Source organism: Haemaphysalis longicornis, unplaced genomic scaffold, assembly GCF_048455015.1.
Source record: "Haemaphysalis longicornis isolate Haplotype H1 unplaced genomic scaffold, Haemaphysalis longicornis Haplotype H1 scaffold_3, whole genome shotgun sequence".
Lineage (NCBI taxonomy): Eukaryota > Metazoa > Arthropoda > Arachnida > Ixodida > Ixodidae > Haemaphysalis > Haemaphysalis longicornis.
The window spans coordinates 15,123,574-15,139,327 of NW_027526335.1; the positions used below are offsets into that span (position 1 = coordinate 15,123,574).

A 15,754-nucleotide genomic window follows, 5' to 3' on the forward strand; every position below is an offset into this window, starting at 1 on the left:
TTCATAAAGATCATACATGAAGAATTTGGTCTGCTGCATTATACACGTTTATCCCTGGGATCCAGAAATGTGCTTCTATCGTCAAGGAAAGGGGAGGGGGGTACGGGGGGGGGGGAGCATGCCTAACCGCATTTTGTGCTAAATCAGAGAGCCAGGGCACTGAAATCCTGCTGGGGGGACTCCGTATTTTGCTGGGCCTCCAACAAATTGGTAATTGCCGTTGTAAAGCTATACAACACGACCATTAAGTGGCTTCTAATAAATTCAAATTCTTTCGGATGTCACAGGTCGAGAGTCTTTGTTAAAAAAAACAGAGGGAAAGGATTAAACCTGTTAAAAGCTTTTGAAAGTGAACAAGGATGCTACCTTCTTTTTGCGTCATGTAATATGCACAACTGGTTTTTGTTTTTGTTTTCGATGTGACGGCCCCGTCCAGATATGGTATGACAACGAAATGTGCAACGCGATTTCACGCGACAGACGTGCGTTTCGATCCTACAAACATGGTGTTGCGACTCTTTTTTCGCAGTAGGCCATCTGCGGGCACCCCCCAGAATCAGAGATAAAATGAAACAAAAAATGTATCGTTACAAGAACTTAGTGTACCCAGCCAGCCGCTCTACATGGTGGCGACTTCTCGTTCCCAGGGCTATTCCGTCGCGCTGCGTGACAAACACGACGTAGCGTTGAATGATGCGTGTCCTTGCAATGGCTGTTGGCCTCCTACGACGTAACTGATCCACGGAGTCCCAGAGCCGCGCACCTAATAAACGGCATCATCGCAAGGCCAGGGGCTCGGTTTTCAAACGTCTCAGCGAGTGGGCTGAAAAGCCGGTGACCCTCCCACTCAAAGATGGGTGACTTGGAAGTTTCGAAACCTGTTTTCCACTCGGGTATGACGCCTGGTTTCAGCCACGGCCCACACGTCATTCAAGGCGCCACTGCGCCTCCATCGGACGCTATTTCGGGCAGTAGTTAAAGCGCGAGCGGGCGCTCTTATCTTAGTCCACTGCGTTCAGCCCGGACAGCACTCAAGCGACCCGTCAAGATGGCAAGCGTTCCTCTTCTTTCTGCCTTCGTAATCGCCCTGTCCTCACTCACCGCATGTAAGTAGTGACCACTGGCGCTCGCCTGCGCGTGGGCTCGCCTCCATTGTGCTGAAGCGAACTGGCGCAGAAAACCTCAGAAAGGGTTCGCGCATGTCTGAATATATTGTGTGCTTTTCTTGAAATTCGCCTGCAAAGTCGAACTTCGTTATAATAAAGTAGTATCGGGGCAGTAACCTAGTTCGTTATATCCGGTATTCGTTGTACCAGAAGAACTAGAAATCACCTCAAACCAATCGGTAATCTGGCTCCTGCAAAAGTCCTTGATACAAAAACGCATTAATTTAATCCTATAACGTACTATAAACAAGATAACCTTTACCTTTTTCCTTGTGGCATTTCAAGCTCAATGAACCAGAACAGGAAACGAGCAATTACAACAGTACAAAGTTCATCTGACAAAACGTGCCTGCGTTCCTATTTTTTCGAGGAAGAGTTTGATCTTTGCCTGGCGGCTATTCACAGCACTGAGCAGGTTGAGGTACTCTGCAGTTCCACCAACAAAAAAGGCCTTTTCTTTTTCTGCAGTTTTGGATGCTGGAAGCTTTTCCGAGTAGCTAATCAGCCTACTGGTCAAATACTTCGTTATATCTGATAGTGTCCGCGGCTCTCAGAGTTTCACTTTCATTATAAAAGAATAAGTGTCATTGAAATGAACCGTGACCAACCAAAGTTCGTATTTAGTTCGCTATAGCCAATATTTCGCTATATCACCGTCCGTGATAACGAGGTTCCCCTGTATGCGGCATGATTCGCCCTAGACTACTCAACGTGTGTAGAGCAACGATACCGCAGTACTTTCTCACTGACTATTGGTCAGTATAGCGCTTTCTATATGCGTGCGCCATGTCGCGCCTTGTGTGAATAGCGGGTCAACGAGATAAAGATGCGCGCAAGAAGTGTTAAGCAACGACACCTTTCAGACGTGGTCGTCCCAGCACACGCCCTCAGGATCATCGAAGTCAGCGTTCCGGAAAGGCCGACCAGGGGGTCGACGGTGAGGCTCGAGTGCCGCTACGACCTCCAGCGGGACACCCTGTACAGCGTCAAGTGGTACAAGGATGGGAACGAGTTCTACCGCTACATGCCCATGGACATTCCTCCCACACAGTTCTTCTGGGTCAAGGGTGTCTCCGTGGATGTAAGCTCACCTCTTACTTTCCGCATATCTAGAAATGAAATGGCGCGAGCAGTCTGCGGAAAGAGATTGTTGTTGTTGTATTCTTTTATTTCGAAGGGAAGTCCATGCGACCATAATAAGGGAAGAGGGGGAAGAGGCACGGAGGAGTAGCCGAGTATCACAAATGGTGGGTCCTTGAACGCCATAAAAGAGATCACTGCTGTGAGCAGAGCCAGGCTAGGGTTGGGATCATGTGAGTGCAGTCAAGTCAACCATTACGACCAGGGTAGGCCCCGGTTTACACTGATCTCGAGAGACCACTATCTAGGCCGAACACCCCTAGGGCTGTGAGAAAATTACCGACTTCGAAAGGGGGGTCTTCTTGAGAGGAATCACGTGGCAAAGCGTTGATGAGTATTGGGCGGTACAAGGAAAATGCGGCGCAGTGCCAGATTAAGTGGTTGAGGGTGGCGAACACTGACGCTTGACAGCAGGGGCAGTAAGGAGGGGGAGATCTTGCCGGTTGAATCCATTTTCTCATGATGTGGGGTGTGAGGGCTGCGTTAGCAATAGTTTTGTTGATGAAGATTTCCGCAGAGCGAAGCATCGGAGGAGCCAGAGCCAGGTAGCCAGCGGGAGTAACTGACGCAAGGCGTACCTTCCGAGCATGGAGTGCGCGGTCAAGTTGAAGGCGAGGGTCAGGGGAGGGGCGCGACGCGTCGTCGTCCAGGGGAGGGGTACTAGTGAGACACTCCCTTGCTGCATCGTGTGCGGCCTGGTTGCCCCCATCCGAGTCCGTGTGACCCGGCACCCATGCCGATCGTGCAGTGGTCCCATTGCGAGCCGGAAGGGCGATCACGTGTTACATTTCGTGCACAGTTGGGTGATCGCTGAAGGGCTTGCAGAGTTCTTGAAGTGCCAAATGGGAGTCCGTGAATATCTGAAAACGTGGAGGGGGCGGCGTTGCAATTCTGTAGGCCAGATGATCCAATGCGCTGAGGGTGCTCTGAAGTTCTGCTTCCAAGGGAGACGAGTGGTGTCCTGGCCGAATCACAGAGCCGAATCCAAGTTACGCAGCCGAATTCAAGTTACGCAGCTGCTGCCATGTCACGCCATCATGACCAGGGGCAGAGCGAGGTTTTCACTGGTGAAGAGCTGCCGTAAACTCGCCCATGGTGAATGGGACGTCGTGATCCTTATCCACGTCCGGAACTGTGATGACCGGCAGCGGAGGGTGGAGGCTGCGAGAGGCATGAGGGAAAAAAGTCGTTATTAGCTGATGTTATACGTCCGCTGGTGGGTCCCGGAGAGTGAGGGAAGCTAACAGTGTAGGTTTTCCCTTGCACTTGCCTGACAAGCTCCGAAACGTGCTCCACAACTTGGAAATGCCTCTTTCTTTACCGAGCTTAGCACAGAGACTATGCCAATGCTCGTTGGAAAGAGAGCGCTGGTATTGGCGGATGATTTGGTACTGGCGACCAATCCGGGTCAGGTCCCGGTGTCGTTTGCCGTTGGTTAGATAGAGAGTCGTGAGGGTGTGCACGCGCTTCCAGAGGTTGGTAAGATGAGCGTCAGGTGCGGTGTTGAAGAGTCGCATAAGATTTCCTCTGTAGCGTGCTCTTTCGCAGAGTGCATGGCAGCAGTTAACTGCTGTAAAGTTGCATTCTGAGGGATACGGAGGGTGGTTCGAAAAGTTTGCCAATCAATGTGCGAAATATATTGGCGAGTGCGGAAGCGCTTTCCTCGGAGAGTGAGAAGAATAGGATAATGATCACTACCCCAAGTGGTGGTATAGAGGTTCCACGTGCGAATCACTCCTGTAGTGGCAATGGTTAGGTCAGGTGAAGTGTTTTTCTGCCGTCGATGAAGACCCACACGGGTGGCTAAGGTAGGGTCATTAAGAAGAGAGAGACCTCAATCGTCAATCGCCGCCTCAAGACACGAGCCTTGACCATCCGTACAGTCATATCCTCACGTAGCGCTTTTCGCATTAAAGTCCCCGGCGATGATAATTGGGGTGTGGGGATACTGCAAGACAAGGTGGCGTAACCAATTATAGCTAATAGATTTCTGAGAGCCGGCGACTGTGCGGTAATATACACAGACACTGCGAGTAGTGGCTTCCCATCAGATAAGCGCACCTGCACTATTACCACTTCGTGACCTTTGGAGCATTGGCCCGGGACGGACGCCTTGCAGCAACCAAGGTCTGACCGCACAAAAACAGCCGCTTGTTCCACCACTGATTGTTGGGTTGCAGGTGGGACTTTGCCTTGGTGTGTTATTGACGGTTCCGAATAAGTTGTGTAGCCTCTAATTTTTGGCATGGATCTGGTTTCTTGAAGAACGATGAGAACAGGCAGAATTTACGCTACTCGACTTGAAAGAATGGGAGCCGATTGATTAAAACTGCGACAGTTCCACTGCAAAACGCAGAGAGACCGCTTCATTGTCCAAGGGAACTGCGAGGAGTAATCTTTCTTGGCGGTGGGTCCGCCTCATTTGGAACACCGGGGAGAATTTGGATGAAGTTCATCATGGCCGTAGTTTGCTGAGCGTACTGTTGTGTGAAGGTCCGGAGCTTGTCCATATCAGCCAACCGAGCGCGGCGTTCTTGCTGGGTGTCTGCGCGAATAAATTTCAATACTTGCATAATATCGTTCGTTTCAGTACCCCTTTGCGAGGTAGCGGTACGCTTGACGCTAGTACTACGGCTCTTCCGTTGCTTCGGCATCGAGGGTAGGAAGGGGGGGGGGGGGGGGGGGGGGGTACGGAGGGCCGACTTAGCAGGTGTAGTCGTGGATACAGTTGGGGCGGGGGGTGAGTACCAGACTTGGACAACGACAGTAAAGAGCAAAATTTTGCGTTTGAGTAGCCCAATAAAGGCCATCGTCTTAACAATCGAGAAAAGTGAATCAGTGGTGCTCTAGAACGAGACTAGAACGATGACCTTGGCCCCAAGAAAACATAGAAGTTGCTCTATTTTTCCAAAAGAATATAGAAAAAACTGACGAAATGTCGCGCATCCGGAATGCAAGAAAGGTAATCTGGTTTTTAGGAAGTGCCTCGCGACCTTTCCTGAGAAATTACCCCTCTTGTCCATGCTTTGGCCTGGAACTAGCACACACTTTCGTTAGAATAGCAGTCAGTTATTAATTACCATAATGACGTTCAACATTTTTTTTTGTTGAGGCATTTCCGGAAGGAGACGCCCTTCGTGAAGCGGTTCGATCTCTTTTGACACGGTATGCTGCACTACTTTAGATAATTGGAGATTAATGAGAGAGGCCTTGGGCGTAGGCGTAATGAGAGAGGCCTGAAATGGGCGTAGATAGGCTGATGTTGTTGTTGTTGTTGTTGTTGTTGTTGTTGTTGTTGTTGTTGTTGTTGTTGATGATGATGATGATGATGATGATGATGATGATGATGATGATGATTATGATGATGCACAACAGCGCGCAGGGAGCAGCGGCTCTTCCGTGGTCCTGGTCAACGTACAGCGCTCAGCGTCGGGAACCTATAGGTGCGAGGTGTCATCCGAGGCGCCAAATTTCGAAACCGTGTCCAAGGAAAAAGTCATGAACGTTATTGGTGAGTGGAACATCAAAGTGAGGGCGTGACAGCGTTAGGTTTGCAAAATATTAGCGCCATCACCTCCAGTTCGGCAGGATGGTGTTCACTGTCCAAATACATCGCTACACCCTCCCCTTCTCCCGAAGTCGTGGAGTGGTAGTAATAGAGAATCCTTACTGGAAAAGGAGGGCCCCTGGTCACGATGGAAGAAAGGAATATGGAGGGAGGGGAAGAAAAAATAAGCAAATGCTGGTAGTTTCTAAAGGCCCGGCACGCGCCGAGGGTGAAGGACACTGCAATGGTGCAGTAGCAGGAAGGGGGGAAGGGAGGGTCAGGAACAAAAAGCCTAACCTTGTCTCGCGCTGTAAACGGAATGCATCACAACCTAAAACAGGGTAACAGCGCCTATAAGTTACGAATTATGTGCTCCTGTGCAGAGTAGTGCTAAAAGTGATGTAACTTCACTATGCAATAATGTTGGTTAGCCCAGCTTCTTAGCCAAGCTAATCTCAGAGCACCCTTTCACCTGTTTTAGTGAACCGTAAGGTTATTATGACTTTCGTGTAAATGATATAGACAGCAGCAAAATGTCCTCAGTTTACTAGCAACACCGCGACCAATGGTCAAATGTCTTTTGCATGGCGCTCCAGCTTCACATTATAAATTTGAACGCTCCACGGCCATTCAGGCGGTGGTGGTAAGAACAGCTTTATTGTCAGGTTGACAAGAAGTAGTTGGGGAGAGGCGGAAATAGTAGTGCGTGTTCCTGGACTACTACTAGGGCACCTTCCTACTCAAGCCTGAATGCTTCTCTCTCTTGACAACTGTGCACTCCGTACAGAGCCACCGTTGAAGATGGACCAGCCGCCAATCGGAGTGCTGGGAGGATCAGTGCGCCTCGACTGCCCGCACGACTTGGGCGACATCCCGATGTACAGCTTCCAGTGGTTCAAGGACGACACCGAGTTCTACCGGTTCACGCCACGCACGAGACCGCCGGCGCAGACATTTACGGTAGAGGGAGTGACGCTCAACGTAAGTGCGCACTTCTCCTAACCAATTAAGAATCAGCGAGGTGTTCCCCGCACATTCCGCACAATTCCATGCGCTCGTCTAAGCGTCCATTGACATGCCGAAAATGCTCCCCAGTAGGGTCCACATGAGCGCTGCAGGGCGCGATTCCATTCCCCTGTGGGTACATGCCGGCCGTTTGCCGTACGCATTCAGCGACACCATCTGGTTCACTTCGAACACTGCAGCTATTGTTTTGAGCAACTGGAAAAAGAAGCCCGCTCTTACGCCTCGGTATATAGCCTTCTGGGTAGAACCGCCTGTTTTAGCGCGAACGGCCTGGATACGACCTCCAGCTGTGCTTTTTAACTGCAAAATGCCCTCATGGCTTAATTGTACGCATTATGTTTGTAGTAAGGGTGGTTTGGCATCTTCTAGGTGGGTTAAGGAGCGGCATGTCAGCCCGTTTCGTTAACTTTCTGCATTGCACCAAGAGTGTCAATGGGTAGTACCTACCTGAAACGGGACCTCACCGCTACAGCCACTTTAAATCCGACCGCCTTTTAGTCTCCGCCTTTATCGATATCCAGTGGCTGCGTCGTCGTCTTAACATTTTCAGTGACGGGTCATTTGCGCGCCTTCTCTTCACGTGCTGCTTAACTGCGCTTCTAGTAGATTACGTCTTTGGCGATGATGTCACGACTATCAGTGGAACGAAGAATGGCTGCAAAATCCATAATAAACTTCACCGTAATATGCCGTCTGAAATCCCTGTCCACTTTTAGCGGGGTAGGTGTACATTTGCTTGACTCATTGAAAAGAGAACATCACGTAACTGGACGATGGAAGACTCAAAAGAGTGGACACGGCTTCTCAAAACCATTCCATAGGGTGAGACATCGCGTTGAAAACAAATTTCGAATAATTAGTCGCTTTCTTTGAAGCAATTATAAAACATAACATTAAACCCCGATAAATAATGTCCCCCGCCGACTCTATAAGGACTTGTTGCTGCGCGAGTTGTGGAATACTGGACGGCATGATTTTAGCTCTGAAATAGATAAACACGTGAAAGGCGACAGAGCAAGCGCTTGTCCTGTCGCCTTTCGTGTATGCGTCTATTTAAGGGGGACTCGCGTAATCACATTCCTACTACTAATTCATGACCCACGGGCTTAAAAACCATTGCAAACCAATACAAAAAGCCTTACAAATACATTTTAATGTACCCACCGGTCTAGTTTGCTTATTTTATAAATGCTCAATTCTGTACTGAAATAAATACGCAAAACTCTCACTTTCTAAACAGCTCGCGCCGTCTAGTCAAAACTACCACAAAGTGTTTCTTGATAATTTTTATTCCATAAAGAAGTGATACATTTTTAAAACAAGCAACCTAGGTCATTAGGAACGTTTTTATTGATTTGAAGACATTTTCGTGCTGGTACACGATGTTTTTTAAGCTCTTGGGTCATGAATTAGTAAGTACCATAGGATAGTGATCCGGTGAGTCCCCCTTTAAGCGTTGAAACCATGTCGTCAGTTGGTCTCTGGCTTCTCCGTTGACGTGCACTTCACCAGCCAGTGTTCTCATCATGCGAGCCGTCCTCGCAGTCGTTCCTGTCCAACTACTCGTCCATTTACCTGGAGAACCTGCGGCCTTCGAGCGCGGGCAAGTACCGCTGCGAAGTGAGCTCCGACGCCCCTCCTTTCCTGAAGGTGCAGGACGAGAAGGAACTCGTAGTCTCCGGTGAGCGATCTATCCTTAGCGTCCGTACCCTAAACCGAGTTCATTCACGTAGAAACAGAATTAGCTGCATGAGAAATGCAGGAGTCGTGGTAATAAATAAAACTAAACCGCAAACGCGGGACAACAACAAGCAGAGAAAAGTGAAAGTGAGCAGGGGGGACGTTCATTTTACTTGTAGAACGGAATGAACGCAGTGTTGAACTACTTTCAGGTACCGCGTGTATTCAGAATGCACTTCTCTCCGGCTGGCGGTGCAGTGATGTGGCACTTCTCGTCGTGAAAGAACCGGAAATGCCGAATGACCGTGTTTGAACGATGTTTTGAAGATTGCTTCTTGCTACGCAGAGCTGCCGGAGATCAGACCGCACATTTTCCCGGACCGGGAGAGCTACAAGGTGGGTGACACCGTGCACCTTAACTGCACCACCAGCCGGTCCAGGCCGACTCCGAAGCTGACGCTGCTCATCAACGACCGGCCCGTCGACGACTCGACGACTACGGCGACCATCGACAACCACGCGGACGACTTTCAGTCGGCGAACCTCCAGTTCAGCTTTCCCGTCACCCACCAGAACTCGCGCGGAGGCGCCGTGCGGGTCAAGTGCCAAGCCAGCATCGACGACATCTACGCCGCAACGGGCGAGACGTCCATTGCGGTCGGGCAGCGGACAGGGCCGCTGATTGCGCGCCCCCAGCAACGGCCGCAGCAGCCTCGATTGCAACACGCCTTCTCGGCTTCACAGCCCAAAGACGAGTGCCTCGCCAAGGCCATGGTCATCCTCTCCAAAGCGTGGGCCACTTTCCAGTGAAGCTGCTGCAGTCTTGCACTGCGCCTCCGACTAGCTCCAGTAGGAAGCGCGCTAGAAGAGCATGAATGCACGAAGCGCGCGAATAAAGACTTGTTGAGAATTGACTGGCAAGAGGTCTCACTTTGCGTAAGTGTTAACCACTGCTTCCGCATTCTGCAGATGTAGTAAGCTCTGGCAACAGCACGTTTTGCTCATGCAGAACGAATCGCTCACTTTAACGCGTTTTAAGGATGCGGTGATTCCACGAAGATTCGTCTCAACCATCTCAAAAGATGTGCGGGAAACGTCGCTTCGAACTCATGGCTAAGTGTTTTGAGCGCAGCCATCAGCTATAGCGCCTTTTTTTTCCCCTCTTTTTCGAAGCTAGAAGTGTTTAAATATATACCGAGCGGGGTGTACACCCGAAACCAATCAACATTAAAATGCTGATTTGTACAGCTAGATAGCCTCTAGTCGGCCGGGTTTTCTTGTGTCCATGTGCGTGCAAATTCTCCCATAGCGTGTTGCATATCCTAAGAGCAGCACATATATACCCGCTGAGGTATATTGGCCAAAGCTTCCAGCAGGAAATACCCTAACGTTAGGCTTAATGTTAAGACTAAAGTTAGTTCCCAGGTCTAACAGTGTCAGCAGGTGACCGCAGCTTAAGTTTGACGTTGCATGAACCGTTGTTACGCTCAACAAGGGACATTGCGCATACCCAAATAGGGGTATTGTCCAACGCATAGCCCCCATATCTTCAGCTTCATACAAATCCCGAAACTTCTAAAGTGCTACACACCCACAGAGCAAGGCACACCGCCGCAGGTATAATCGACCGACGTTTTCTCCACAATTTTCGTTTCTTGCCAACCCCGAATTCACACAATGCGACCAACATAGCGATTTGCCCATTAGAAGCTTATGCTTAAGCTAGGGACCAATGCCACGGACTGTGAAAATGTCTGTTGTGCAAAACCAGCGGCTGAATGCTAATTTGTACACGACCCACACCGCCCTTATAAAATTCGAAATAGGGCTGGGAACCTTCATACGCAAGCATTTAGTATGGTTGAAACAAGAAGGGGGTGCAAGTGGTTAGCTTTGGCAACTTTAACACTGACATGGCAAAACATGTCCAGGACGATTGCTCTGTGGCTTTTGTCTTCGACAAATTTCGACTTCAATGCTGCAGCGACCCCAACCATACAACCACACGGTACAAATCGTGTCTAGATTTGGCCTTCGCTACAAAGCAGTGATCACTACCAATACTCTAAAGCAATAAAGTATTGCGGACCGCCATCAGCACGTGTAGCGACTTTGTTAAGACCCGAGCTGGACATCTTCTCGCGACGGCGAGTCATTTTTGTACACTTTCGTATAGCGAGAGTCTGCGTTGTGTTTCCTGAACAGTCACGCCGCAGAGTAATTCTACTGCGTGCACGTTTTTAAAGCGAAGCTTCCTATGCCGCACTGACGGCGACTTTGCCCCAAAGCGTACTGCAAGGAAAGCCCACTTTCTCTGACGATGTAGATGATCGTGAGTGGAGTGAAAGATGGTTCAAACGCGAAGCTTTCTCTGTTCGAGAGCCAATGCCTTCAAAATCCAAAGAAAAAGTCCAAAATACAAATCTTTACGCCCAAAACGCACTGCAGAAAAACAAATTTGCACAATGTATTTCTACAAAGGCACCTGTTACGAATCGGCCAGCGCCGCAGTAGTTCCCCGCATCACTCCTCGGCTGTGCGGCGAAGCCACTACGTGCGCTTTTGAAAACAGGCGCCACCATGTCGGTGACAAGTTGCGACAAGCCGCGTCAGACGCTTCGCTTTCGGCGCATTTCAAAACTTCGGCGGCTGCCGGCGAGGCTCGTCTCAACGCTCTTCAAGGACACAGAGGCCCCGCGAACTCAGCGGAGTCCTCCTCTCTCCCCTCTCCCGGACTCAACGTGCGCCGAGGCTATGAACGGCTTACGAACTCTGGAAAGAGCGTTGTGTGTGTCTGTGACGTTCGTGGCGTGTTGCAGCTTGTTGCGTTTCGACCGTTACCGCTTTTGGGTATAAATAGACCCCCGCAAGCGTTGTAAACCATTCCTGTTAGAGCAGCGAATCGATGTTGTCGCTCTGCTCGAGTCCTGTATTGTAACCTCGCCCGTCGGGGCATTGTTCTTTGGCTTCCGCTCACCTCTCGCTATGAAGTAAACAGTTACGTTAGCCTACGGCTTCCGGACTTCTTCACGACTGCAACAGCGGCTGGCCGCTCGCATCATACACGCTGCCACTCGTATGTCGGAGGCCACGGAGCTCGGATCGGGTGCCCCCCCACTCGGTCCCAACACACCTCAATAAATAAACGTTTCTCGCGGGCGGAATCGAATCTGGGTCTCTAGAGTAATGAAGGCGACGTCTATTCGACCTGTCCCATGGTAATGATGATGATAAAGCTTTTTACTCAAAACTGGGCGCTATTCCCCAGGTGGTTAAAATTAATCCGGAGGGCTCCACTACGGCGCGCATCATCGCCTGCATTGCGTCAGCGCGTTAAACACTACAACCAATCGAAAGCTGTTTTCATAAAACCCAAAACCCAAGTAAAATTCATTGCCCATTTCACCTTATGAAGATGGTTGTCCAGCGAAGATGCGTGAGTGTGGCGTTTTGAAGCGGTGCTTCCCCGACGAGTGTGGGTCGGACATTCGTATCTGCGTTCAGGTCGTTACCGAATCACACAGCCTGTCACACACTTTGCAGCTCGAACCGAAATGACGATCGAGAGCGTATCTTTGGAACCTGGCGTACGTACCCTTGAAGTCTTCCAAGTAAGCACCTTGGCGCCGAAGGCGCTTTGCGGAATTCTCTGACTTCCGATATGCAACTTCGGTTCTCGTTCGGCGCTTACGTTTCGGGGGCACGCTCTTCGGACGCCCCAATAGTATCAGCACGCCGTCGATGGTCAAAACCATCACCAAATTTGGGAAAGCCAGCCAACAAAAACAGATTACGCTGATATTTAAGTCGGCTTCACTTCTGAGCACAAGTGCTTTGCTGGGAAGACTTTTTGAATGCAATATAAGCCATCTTATATCAAAATTTGACGTTACTACGACATTATATACTGTTGCAAGCTTGGTCTTTGTGCGCTGAACAAGTTTATACTAATTACAATGGAGTCGGCTTCCCTTCTATACGCCTCGAGCGCGGCCTGTAGGGGCGCCACTGAAATCCCCCTAGCGGCCCGTTTCGAAAGCAGGCGCGGGAGTCCCCGGCCCGCTCCCCCCTGTCGCCGTTGCTTTTGGGGCTCGTTCAAGACAGCGATTTACCGTTTGTCCGCGTTCGAAATACCGAATAACGTGGAGCAGGCACACTCTGTTTGCAAGCGTGGTGTGTTTACGGGAGTATAAACGTTTATGACGAGATCTTAGTTAGATGTATATGAGCGCCGGGTGTGTGTCACAGGCCGGCGTCCCGAAGCCAGCATTTGCATGCAGCTGATTGCAATTCCGCTGCCCTGAAATTTAGTGGCAGTGTCTCCGTAAGCAGTGTTTCCTCCGATGGTCATGTAGCGGCCGTACACACTATGATGTAAATCGACTTTGTGCACTTATAAAATCCAGCGGAGCACTCATACCTGCCAGCACGCAAGTTACGCCTGTCAATATCACATATCAGATATTGATCAGTACCATGAACAAGCCAATGCGGCATAAATTTCACAAACATTGTACCAAAGAAGTACGATGGATAATGCAAAATTACACTCCGGAGTCAGCACACGGCGACAAAGTTAATGCTGTGTCGTCTTGTCCCGAGGTGAGCGCTCGCAACGATTCATCTGTTACATTTATCCTCCACAGAAGCGCGAAGATGGGCTTATAGAGTAATCCGCGTCTGTGACCAAACTCTTCTTCGAAACATCGTCATATGACACAGGGACACTGCGGAATCTAGCATAAACCGCAATCAGAGACTCTTATCAGATACGACACTCTTCCAACGAGCCCGTGTGTACGAGATTTCGGCGCACGTTATAAATCTCCAGGTGGTCAAAATTAATCCGGAGCCCTCCACCACGGCGTGCCTCATCGCCTCCGTTTCGTCGGCGCGTTAAACCCTGCAACCAATCAATTAACTCTTCCAACGACACCTCGTATCGCTTGTGAACTGCCTACCCTGTATTCTTCAAAAATGCATCCGCCGAGTGATCAGCCGTTCGTTGAAGGCGAAAAACAAACGAAAAGTGAACACGCAGCATGTGTGTGTGATTACTAAAACGTTCATTCGTTGATTTCACTCCGCATTTGTAAACAATGATAGTTGAGCGTCCTCCTCCTCACCCCCCCCCCCCCCCCTCCGCCTCCCCATGTCTAGCGAAATAGTGCATTTCGCTGGTCTGTTGAATACTACCTTGCTCAAACAAACGTCTTTAGCCTTTCAGAGGCTGCACTCGTTTTTTTTTTTTTTTTTCATTCCCGTACGACTATTTTATTTATTCCTGACTTGCTGACCATACATTTTCCCGTGGTTTCATTAACATATACCTTGGTTCTTACTATAAGGCATGAGTGGGCACATATCTGACAACGCACAGCCTCTGAGTGTACTTAACATTTTCGCGTGGCTTATACTCCCATAAAAGGCACAAGTTTTTGTAAGCTATTGGGTTATCACATCCCCGAAAAATATTTTTCTACGACGTACATATTCGAAGCAAAGCCGCATTTGTTGTCTGCGCTCCAAAACGAATCAACCTCTTACAGTGCCAATATCAGGTCTAAACGAGGCGACAATAAATAGAATTCACTTGTGCTGACATGTTCGAAGGTGACAGCGGTGATATGCTGCTGCCGTCGCCGACGCCCGCAAGAGCGGCGAAGAAGCGCGCAGAACTGCCTCCCCGGGCAGCTCTTGTTGGCGTTAGAGCGCTCTACCAAGACGTACGCCGCTGTTTTTTTTTTTTTTTTTTTTAAGTGCCCTAAACATGCAGTTAGCTTACAGACGTCACCATAACAAGTTGTTTAGTGCGCGGAAAGGCAAACAGAAGCGAAAGATAACCACAACACTGCATGACCACCTATGAGCCACGCAGCGCTAATCCCGCAAACGCCACGGAGAAGCGGCGGCAGGCGGCGCAGCGATCGCGAATCTCGAGGCGTATAGACAAATGTATCGCCGGGAAGACATTAGCCACCGGCAATATAAGCCACTTTATATCTAAATATGAAGACCCCGGGACCTCATCGGAGTACGCTTGGTTTATGTAAGCTGGCTTTCCTACATTACGTCCTTTTGACCGCCCTTTCCTGACGCGTGATTCCCCCTCACGTTTCCCAAGTCACATCATTCTAGGGTGTGCCGAAAACCTAAACCTTCCCCTCTCCTCCCTCCCCTCCCTCTTTCCGTGCTGCAGGAGAACCTGGCGACCAGCGGTCAACTGGAGGCCCGGCTTCTTTTGATGATCAGAGCGAAGACCACCCAGTTCCCGCATGGATCACTGGAATGAGGGTCCACTCTGTCCGAACACCTCAATAAATGTTTCCAACACCGCCACCTTTCCGGGTTGCTTCAACTTTTTAACCGCGTGACCGCGTGCCTTACGGCAACCGCCCGGCGTCCTCCAGGCTTGCGCGGGGGCTTACGCCACATGAGGAGCTCCCGCCTTCGTTGTCGTCGTCGTGTAGCGACCGGCGCCCCACAAGTCCGCTGCGCCGAAGACGATGACGACGAATCTGTCAAGCCATCCCTTCACCATCTATCCGTTCATTCATTTCGGGGACGGCTCGTCTTTCGTGCCACTATTCCTATCAGCCTGACCGATTTTGCTTCCTTATTTCACTTTCTTTCTCTTTTCCCTATCTCTCTTGAATCTACATGCAAATCCCTTTCTTCTTCTCTACAATTTTGCCTTATCTGTTACATTTTCATGAGAAAAAAAAAACTCTTCTTGGCCAATCCACCTAAGTGGGTATGCGCCAATTTTCAGGGCCACCACAAATACACGTGTAGACGCCCCCGGAACAGGTCACGAACAAGTTGGGGTCTGCAGAGGCGAGGACGCCCTACAAGAGGATTTGCCCTACGCGGCTGTGCCGTCGGAAGACGACAACGCAAGGAATGACGACGATTGCTGTTGATCAAACACTGTACAAAATGTAATGGTATTTGCTTTACAGTGCCGTCCAAAACGGCTTCGCACTGCTGGTGTCGGGCTGCACCCTCTCCCCTGGGGTCCGCTGTCAGTGTGGGGAGAAGCTAGGTCTACCCCCAGCTCACCTGTTTCTCCAGCTTTGCACCGCTAGTACAATCTGTGCTAATTTTTTTTCACCATCCTGTGTACCTTGCGATTTTTTCTGCCTGACATGTTCCATGAAAGAGAGAGTTCTAAGTCTTCCGCCTTGGAGGCGTC

The 15,754-nt window shown here is 49.9% G+C and overlaps 1 protein-coding gene across 1 annotated transcript; it reads left to right on the forward strand.

Moving 5' to 3' along the window:
• The first annotated feature begins 919 nt into the window (after positions 1 to 919).
• Positions 920 to 9,447, forward strand: LOC144173997 (uncharacterized). Its single transcript, XM_077702394.1, has 6 exons — positions 920 to 1,106; positions 2,030 to 2,247; positions 5,682 to 5,817; positions 6,641 to 6,834; positions 8,425 to 8,560; positions 8,906 to 9,447. The coding sequence occupies exons 1-6, from the start codon at positions 1,049 to 1,051 to the stop codon at positions 9,367 to 9,369; spliced, it is 1,206 nt and encodes a 401-aa protein (XP_077558520.1). The 5' UTR covers positions 920 to 1,048; the 3' UTR covers positions 9,370 to 9,447.
• The last annotated feature ends 6,307 nt before the right edge of the window (positions 9,448 to 15,754 follow it).